At 34.8% G+C, this 9,521-nt stretch overlaps 2 protein-coding genes across 3 annotated transcripts in view; one reads left to right on the top strand and one right to left on the bottom strand.

The window, feature by feature from the left end:
• Positions 1 to 4,298, bottom strand: part of LOC111493152 (nijmegen breakage syndrome 1 protein) — a 7,525-nt gene extending 3,227 nt beyond the window's left edge. The window contains exons 1-5 of one of the 2 annotated variants that reach the window (XM_023142788.1): positions 4,121 to 4,298; positions 3,883 to 3,936; positions 2,322 to 2,586; positions 1,571 to 1,656; positions 749 to 876 (exon numbers count right to left, since the gene is read on the bottom strand). In XM_023142788.1, coding sequence (XP_022998556.1) covers positions 749 to 876; positions 1,571 to 1,656; positions 2,322 to 2,586; positions 3,883 to 3,936; positions 4,121 to 4,157 — 570 coding nt within the window. In that variant the 5' untranslated portion in view covers positions 4,158 to 4,298. The remainder of the gene's footprint in view (positions 1 to 748; positions 877 to 1,570; positions 1,657 to 2,321; positions 2,587 to 3,882; positions 3,937 to 4,120) is intronic. The other variant, XM_023142789.1, reaches the window with a different exon arrangement.
• Positions 4,299 to 5,794: 1,496 nt separating this feature from the next.
• On the top strand, positions 5,795 to 6,391 carry LOC111493222. The gene has a single exon (XM_023142867.1). It carries the CDS (start codon positions 5,795 to 5,797, stop codon positions 6,389 to 6,391), a length of 597 nt encoding a protein of 198 aa, XP_022998635.1.
• The last annotated feature ends 3,130 nt before the right edge of the window (positions 6,392 to 9,521 follow it).

The raw sequence follows: 9,521 nt of genomic DNA, 5'->3' as shown, positions 1-9,521 counted from the left end.
TTCAACGAAAACTCAGTTGCTTAAAAAAAAAAAAAAAAAAAACAAACACAACTGTAAATAATGATAATGCTTGGCGTTGATCTGTGCATAGATTAAAACAAATTGAAGTAACTTCTTTATTCAACAAAGTGGTAATCAAAGTCATTCTTGATCCATGATGATGGTCAACATAAAAATAAAAGCATAAAGAATCTTCAGATTTTCGTAAAGTAATTTTGCAGATGGTTGAACTGAAGTTTGTTAATAGAGCCAAAGCAAAAGAAACTAATAGGCCTGTTGAGAGTCATGAGGATGCTCCTCCAAGGATCTCCAAGAAAAAATCTACTTGTTCCTCGTTTTTTCCGTGTTCCATTATTTGTATTTACCATATAGGTGTACACTTTCTAGTTGTAAATTATGTTTATCCTTGCTAGACTTTAACAATGATGTACATGAAAAATTGTCAAGGATACCTAAAACTAGGAATCTAAAGGAGAAAAATATTTGAGTAATTACTTAGTGTAGTTGGGGCAGGGTCGTTATAATCAAAGGGTTCTATTCAATTAGAATTTTGGAATGTAGTTTCCTTGGGAGAGCCATGCCTATATAAGGGCCTGGGGTTAATATTGTCATTTTCCTTTTATATCTTAATACAATTGCACTGTAATTTTCTATTCTCAAGATCAGGTTCCTCCGTAATGTTGGGGTGAACAAGATGACAGAACTTGGCATCACAGTGAAACAATTAATATATGAAGCATATTTTTACCTCAACCCAACTTGTGATAACAAAAGGTTTCTCAGCCACTATGGCGTCAACTAGAGCTTCATCAAAAGGCATCAGTTCCTCTACAAGCACATGCGTACACTCCCGAATATCATGAGATGTAGAAGCACCTACATTTAAATATACACTCTTCAAATTCGACCAAAACGACAAACTAATTCACTTTCTTCAATGTAGATTTAACTTGTAGAATGAGTAGATGTTGTGCAGCATAAACAATGTAATAAATAGTGATGGTGAACTTGATTGACGGGATCACAGTATCAATAATGCAGAGCTCATTGATAAACGTGCCTCGTAAACATTTCAACTTATTAGAAGCCAGATGATTTTGGAAAATGAATCAGTCTCAAATTTTTCTTATCTTGTAAAACACCAAGACAGATGATTTTCATATATTAAAAGAAAAGAGTGTAAGGATGTATATAGCAGCTCGTTATTTGTGTGCTAATAATGTATTGTTATTATTTTTTATTTTTATCTTTTTCACAGTTTATCCCTAATTTAAACAAACCTTCCTTTAGTTATTTTCCGTTCTTTAAATTTACCATGCTATTAAGTTGAGAGTTCCACACATGAATAGGGTTAAGTATTCTCCCCTGTTTTTCCTCATATTCTGTAACATATTCAACATGTCTTTAAGGTCATATTTAGAGTTTTCAAGTGTTTGTTCTAGGACATGCTAACATAAAGCAACTAAGCAGTTACATAAGAAACCTTGGAAAATTGGAACTTCTATTAATCAGATAAGAATTCCTTTCATAGGTGAAGTAAAAGAAGATCGGCAACTTCTTTATGACTGACCTATGGATGAAACCTTGTCCCTCAGCAGCTGGAATTGGAAAGACACTGAATGGTGAACGTAAAACACAAGTTGCACAAAGGAGAACCTGCAAGATTTGTTTGTAGGATAATAAGGTTTTCAAGCGTATTGGGTGTTAGATAGAAAGTAAAGTTTCTTTGACTATAAAATGGTAATGTTTCCTTTTTTTTTTCTTTTCTTTTTTTTTTTTATAGAAACCAAGAAGTATATTAGCATTAAAATATGTTAATGTATATTCACAATAGCAAAAAGGCATATGAAATCTTCTAGCTTCTAAAAATAAATTTTAGTACAAATAACAAGAAACTTTGCCATCTATATTAATGGAAGCTAAAAGTAAAAGCCAAAATCTAGAAAAATTAGGATATACAAAAACATGGAACTTAGTAAAGGAGACAAAGTTATCACAAAAAATTTGCTTCAGTGGTTGAGATTCAAGAATAAAGGAAAGTAGAAAGAAAAAAGAAAAAGAATATGGGAAATATAGAAAGGAATATTGTCATAGAATCTAAAAAGGAAGTATTAAAGAATTTACAGAAGCCCTTGCAGAAAACAATCACTTACTGAATAAATAGCAAGCAACCGCACCTGGTTTAACTGAGAGCCATGGATTTAATAATGAGTCTAATAAACCATATATAAAAAGCATACCCTGCTTCTAATAAAGAGCTAACCAGAGAGAGCAACTTGAATGATAAATCTTGTCACTAATTTAAATGTTTCTCAGATTACCTGTACGTTGCATTGCCAGATCCAAATGAAATCACATCTCCATCATACAAGCTTGCTTCTTTTTTTGGAAGCTCGTGAATTTTCTCCTTCAACCCAGATTTCCTGCTAACAAATGTCCCATACTTGGAGCAATCACTAATCCTCACTTTAGAGGAAACATTAGATAAATAACTCTTGTGGGAATTTATAAATATCATAGCATCTACAACTATTTCTGCATGGATGCGGGAAACTCCTTTATCTTTTGTTATAGTCAAATCGCAGCCTGTGGGATAAACATGATCACAGAATGAGCAAACAACTGAGAGCATGATTTGAGAGCTAAAGAAAGTGACTGTTAAATGGATGTTCTTGAATGTTCAAAATATTTTTTCTCATGAAAAAGGCAGCAAAAATGTAATACAAAAAGGAACTTTGAAGACAACATGATTGAAAATAAACAACTACAAAACATTATGGAAAATGTTTATAATATTTTGCCTCAAAAAAGTACTTGCATGAGGAACCTTGCCTCACATAGGCACAAATATATGTGTGCGCCCTCCTGCTTGAGCTCTGAGGCGTGGTGCCTGAGCACTTCAATTTTTTTTTTTAAGAGCATAATGTCAAATTTTAAATGCCTCCCTCAAAAGTCAAAATACCCTCTGTCAATTCTTCACTTGAAGTGATAGCATCAAGCACTCTAACTTATCAAAGCGACAAGTAAGCCCTCTATCTTAATCTCTCTCTCCCTCTATAGAGTCTCTCTGACCCTCCTTCTCTAGTTTCTCTAACCTAAGCTCCCTTTGTCTCTCTTCATTTGACACACGCATTTCTCTCTCTAACAAATTTAGCTAAAATGGCAAATCTCACTGGAAAGGAGAGAGGAATAAATAAGAAACTTCTCCTTATTCCTTTAAAATATTGCAAAATTCTATAGCTGTTAAGAATATTCCCCAGACGCGAGTAAGGAAGCTTTGACATCTTTTTGGGAAATTATACTTAAAGGAGTGGGATTGAGGATATCATGGTCGAAGGGTGAAACTTTGAGCCCATTTTTTCTCATGGAAATTAGCAAGTCGGTATCTATGGGTGGAGCAACATCTTTGATATCCTAGTTTAGCTCGTTTGGTGGTGTAGTATCCTTCCCACAACTTTATTAACACTCTTCGACTTGAGTATATAGCAGCATTGAACTCTTGCCTCTTGAATACAATTTCAAAGGACACAGATTACTTAGGATCACTCGCCCAATAAGGTCTCTCGGACACTCACTCAGTAAGGCCAATATGGTCAAAAGTAGCCTTGATAGGGTCTCATCAGGACATTGAGTACACTTATAGTTAACCAATTAAAATTACAGTCTAATCCTATATCCGCTTCTTAATAATAATTATATAATAAAACAAACACAGACGAAGGAAAAAATGCGCACAGGAATTGTTCTGGTAAAAGAAATATCGCTTCTACTAACATTAAAAATATTTCTAAATTTCATTATAAACCAAGAATACGCCATAAAATTTATCATCCAGAAACAAAAGAACTGCATCAAAGATAACTACTAGCACAATCGAAGTACCTTTACGACCCACTTTATACTTCCCAGGTGCAAAAATGTAGAATTTTTCCTCACCTGCAACATGCACTTGTTTATACAAATTGTCCAACCAAACGAAAACTGACGATTCTTCAGAAAGTAAGCATTGAAAATAAATATAAAGCTTTTCTCAGTACGCAAAAAGTTACCTAAGAACAACTAAAAGAAAACCAGTTCTACAGCAGCAAGAAGTAATTAGAAAATCACGAAGCGAACGCACCTGAAAGAGGATCGACGGGGAAGAAGCCCCAAACCATATTTTTCCAGTATAGGTTTCTATGGCGCTAAACAGCTGATGAGCAATTCCATGGAAGGGTCGAAGCGAGCGGGAAAAAGAAAAGGGCAATCAAATTGAACAGTAAAAAGGCTGGTCGGAGTTTTCTTCGAAGTTGTGAACCGGGTTTTATAGCGTAGGGACTTGGGGAGGATTATTGAATACTTAAATTAAATTATTCAACTTTTAAAAAATAAAAATCTACCCTAAAATTAATTTTTAATTTTGTGTCTATGGAGTAAAAATAAATAATAAAAGTTAGCTAAAGAGACCGTTTAGAACAAGAATCGGGCTACCGAGCAAGGAGAGAAAAAAAATAAAATTTTAGATCAAAGCCAAGCTCATAATCACCGTTCTCGAAGGGTCGTGTCCAATACTCTTTTGCCAGTGCAATCTCGATCTAACCCTAATTTTGTCTTCTTTAGTCCTAACCCAACAAGAAATTAATAAAACCTTATTTGTTCTTGTCTTTTCGATCATGTTCTTCCCCTCAGTTATAAGTTCAACTACTATTATCACGTGATGCTCAAATGCATTTATCTTGTCTAGAATTTGGCAACCGTTGGTGTGTTTGAAACTTTTGCATATCATATTCAATAGAGATGAGCAAAATATATAGGGAAGCGACGTTGGAACAAAGATAAAAACGATGTACAGACCGTGCCAAGGGGTTAGGCTAAGATCGACTAGATGAACAAAAAAGTGATAGAATCAGTTGAGGGCAAGATTAGGATGGTTGACACCGGAGATCGAGTGCAAAGCCTTGCATGGAAAATCGTTCTTTTCACAATCCAAAAGAAATTTGGGAACATAATAGAAATCCTTGAGGCTTTCGATAGGCCTGTGATATCAAAGGGTTGGATTTTAAGGCTTTCATAGAGCAAGTAGACCTTCGCTGTATGAACGAGATCAGGAGGGGAAGTTTCAATCCATCAATTTATATTATGAAAAGATTGATTTTGTTGAACATATTGCCATCAAGAGATCGTTGAAGGAACTCTTTGAGGGATCATGATCACACACTCGAGATTTCTTTTAGCCAAAAGACGAAATTAAAACCCTTGTTCCATAAAGATACTTGAAAAAGATTAATCTCGAACCCTGACTCCATGTGTTTAATCTTTTAACACCGTTAAACCGTAAACCCTAATTAAGTAGTAGGGGACGGATTTTATGGGTGAAATTAAATCACGAGAACTCGATAAAAACAAAGCAAAAGAGCACACAATGGATCAAAACATACAAAACAAAACAAAAACTGAACCATCAAACAAACTTAGGTCAAAGCTCGAGTTCACAAAATCGAGGTCGGCCTTCTGCACCTAATGCTAAACCCTAATACAACGTCGATTAGGCCCCACTTGGTCCTAACCCTAATAAGGAATCGAGGAAAATCCTAATAGTGGATATATAAATTATAAATGAGACAGGGTAGCTTAATTTAAAATTAATTAATTAATTAATTATTATTTTTTTTTTTAGAAAATATTCCAAATTATTAAAAATAAAAAAGCGTTATAAATTAAAAAGCGGAATAAAAAAATCTGCATAAACAAAGAGAAGAAAACAGACGATTCAGTTGTCCATAGAAACTTCCCCTTGTTTGTCAAACCTCCAACAATGGCGTCAACACCAGCAATGATTCGTCTCTTTCTCCTCTTTCTTCTCACGGTTTCCCTCCCAATCTTCTCCGATGCCCGCCCCTGCAAATCCCTCTTTGTTTCCTTTTCCGTTCACCGCCACCCAACCCTTGATTCCCGCGATCCCTTCTCCGAGATGGCCATTATCGTCGACATCACCGAGTTGAAATCCGCCGCAGCTTCTTCTTCTTCTTCCGATTCCCTTTTCCGCCCCTTCGGTGACGACCTCCTCCGCTTGGATCTCCCTCGCGATAGAGCTTTTGTAGCTTCCCAACCCCACTCGCTTCAAGAACTCCCTTTGGGCCTCTCTTATGACTTCAGCTCCCTTCGTGATCGTACCAAGGATATCCTCAGCGTTGTTGTTGCTTTGCTCTTCGGCGTTGGCTGTGGCGCTCTCATTGCTGCCACCATGTATTTGGCCTACTCGTTGTGCTCCAGCCAATTTAGTCATCGCTCTTCTGTGTATGATGACTTATGGGAGGAGGGTGATTTCAGTGATGATAACAAGGAGAATATTAAGAAGATGGGCTACGTCAAGATCCCCGAGGACGTTGCGCCGGTTAAATCAGTGGTGTAATCGACTATATATATGTTCGGTAACTTGTTGATGTTTGTTACTTCGTGGTTTTTTATTTCATATACTAAAAATTATACTTATTTATTGTTTGTTTTTGGATTGTAATTGTCTTAAGTGTCAATCGTGATCCCTGAAATATTATGTATGGGTAACTTTATGGTTAATTATCATCCTTTTTTTTTTTTTTTTGAAAAATCTGTTTGTAAACGACGACTGAACGTTATGTTTCCTTGTTGCATTTCAATGGGACAATGTCTTGCATTTTATGTACCAATGGCTTTGATCGACCAGGGGACGGTGTTTATAAAAAGCCTACAGGTTTTTAAGATCTCTATGTGCCAAGAATAGCTCATTGGCTAAGACAGTAGATTTTCGATCAAAAGGTTAGAAATTTGAATACTAGCTCACTGGTTAAGTCGTAGGTTTTCAATCGAAAGGTTAGAAATTCGAATACCCAACCCATTATGTTGTTGAACTATGAAAAGGTTTTAAAATCTATGTTGCCTGACTATACTTTAATTTGGGATTTTCCATTTTGTAATGGTTAGTCCCTCATTCCTAATGTCATTGAAATTTATTGTTATGTTACCCTTACTTGAACTAAGTAGATTATGCTTATTGTTCCTTTCCCATGGTTAAGAATAGCTTACTTTTCGTGCTTTATTCTCATCATTCTTGCTTGTCTTCTTTCATAATTCCACAATCAAAGCTTTTAGTTTTTCTCTAAAAGGAAACATCAGTTCTTTCTCGTTTTTGATACTCTTTTTTTTTTAAAAAAATTGATACTTGTCTGCTTTATGTCGAACGAAGTCATTGTTGTGAAAGTTTATATGGAATATGAGGTTTGAGTAGATTTAGTGATTGAAGGATCAAGCTTTAACCTTCTATCCAGGTTTGAATTGTTTTTGTACTTCATAGGATCATCTCAGAAAAGGCTTATTCCATGATAAATTGTTGAGTTGTAGTAGTTTGAAAGAAGTAACATATCATGTTCATTGAGATGGTCTGTCATTTGCCAGACTGCCTCATTGTTAGAGCTCTGCCTGCTGCTTTTTTCTTATTCTTTCTTCCATTCAAACTATTAGTTTTTGCCTTTATCTTTGAAGTTATTTTATTTTATGTTTTTATAGGAAGAATCATTGGACAAGACCCTTTGATATCCATCTTTATAAAACCATATTGTCATAAGTTTTCCTTCCCTTATGTAGAAGGAATGATATGGAAAGACATCCAGCTTAAGAAGGTTAGAAGTTTTTCTGTGCAGTAGGTTGCAGGGAGGTGATAATTATCACACAAGATAAGATCCAAGCTAAGAACATTAGCTGAAACATCTCTTCTTGGTGTGTGTTGTGCTAACAAGGTTCTTAAAATGATGCAGGCAACCATCCATAATAGGTGAGAAATATACATAGTTCGTTCCCAAAAATTTTAGAAAACAAACTCGAAAAGCTGACCCGATGATGACATCTCTTAGCCTCCCCTTTATTTTAACCATTTCTCTTCAAAAGTGGCCTAAATAAGGAGGATAAACTCCAAAAGAACCCAAGTTGGGCAATTCTCATAGTGTTTGCAGCCTGTGTCTTCAAGTGGAGGAAACTCTGGAACATATTTTTCTCCACTACCATTTCCTTGCCTGAGGTTAGTTTTTCATACAGAGCTAATTTCAGTTCCTGTGAAGGTATCAATGTAGTTCTTTGAAGTGCTTTTGTGTTGGTTATCGAAAGATTAAAAGGTGTCTTCAAGAGAGAGTGAAGTTCTTAGATAGCTTTCTTGATCTTGTACCTTTCATAAGAAGTTCGTTTGAGTTCATATTGTTTTGGTTATTAACCTCGATTCAAGGTATCCATGAAATGGTTTTTCTAGGCAGGTTATTTCAACCCCTGAACTTTAGGTTCTGATTTTTTTGGCAATTTTAAATATATTCATAGTCTTTGAATTGGACCCGTAATAGGTATTGTTAACTCCTCAGGGGTCTATTTGAGAATCAAATTCAAGTATAATTCAGTTCTAATTCTTTAACACGTTCAAGTATAATGAGATAGCTTCTAGTTTTTAGCATCTCCATAACTCAAAACAAGTATTTAGATGTGCTGTTTTTCAAACTAGGGGATCATCTACGACTTGTAAACGTTAGTCGATACATTATGTTTTACGAATTCGAATGGGATGCTTGTATGCCCCGTTACGGATACAATTCTCATGGTATTAAGCTTTTCCTTTTGTGTGAAATTTGTTGTTTAAAATTGGCTAAGAAAATTATCTTGGGATAAATTTGGGATAGAAATTGTAATACCCATCATCCCAAATTGTAATACTCATCACTTGGTCTATTTTTTTTAATGGAATCTTGAAAGTTCTTGAAGTTATTTGTTTCACCCTGTATATATATAAAGAATCACATTTCATGAAGTGTTTCTATGAAGCTTGATCTTTGTTAGTTCTCTTAGGACCTGAGTAAAGTGTTTTTCTCTTGTAATAATTTTTGATTTATTGTTCAGAATTTGCAACCTTTGATTTGGCATTGAAGCCTCATATTGTGTTTAAAAAATCATAGCTGGTGTCCTTGTTGAAAGCATTAAGTTGGAATGGAATGTAAATGTAACTAAGGCATCACCTTAAAGATTATAACAGTTTGTTCCTTCATAGCCTAATATGGATTAGCTAATCTTATGATCTATTTTTTTTTAAACATACATTTGTGCGCTTAAAAAAAAAACATACATTTGTGCGCTTAAAAAAAAGTCGAGCTAATTCTTGTTAGTGGTGATCAGTAGTTGGTCCGAGAGGATGATCAGCCACACTGGGACTGAGACACGGCCCAGACTCTTATAGGAGGTAATTATAGTGATAACGATGATAAAGAAAAAGTCAATTCAAATTAAATGTGATAGTTATGGCATCAAAATTCAAAGTCTCTTCATTTTCATCCATTAAATGATCTGAAAGTCTATTTGAAATAGTTAAGTTGCAAACGTTGAACAATCAACTTCTCAAAAAGATGGAAGGTCATCCTAATTGTTAAATGAAGTTAGTAAGAGATGAAATCTAAAACAAACCCTATTCAAAAAATATGGCAAGAATAAATTTTCTTTTTTTTTTTTTTTTTTTTTTTTTTTTTTTTTTTTTTTTT

The sequence above is a fragment of the Cucurbita maxima genome, unplaced genomic scaffold, assembly GCF_002738345.1.
Source record: "Cucurbita maxima cultivar Rimu unplaced genomic scaffold, Cmax_1.0 Cma_Scf00018, whole genome shotgun sequence".
Taxonomy (NCBI): Eukaryota; Viridiplantae; Streptophyta; class Magnoliopsida; order Cucurbitales; family Cucurbitaceae; genus Cucurbita; species Cucurbita maxima.
This window is presented reverse-complemented; position numbering and strand designations above follow the sequence as displayed.

Bases quoted from the DNA above. Each gene is read 5' to 3' on its own strand.
- LOC111493222 (XM_023142867.1), top strand. From the start codon at position 5,795: ATGGCGTCAACACCAGCAATGATTCGTCTCTTTCTCCTCTTTCTTCTC.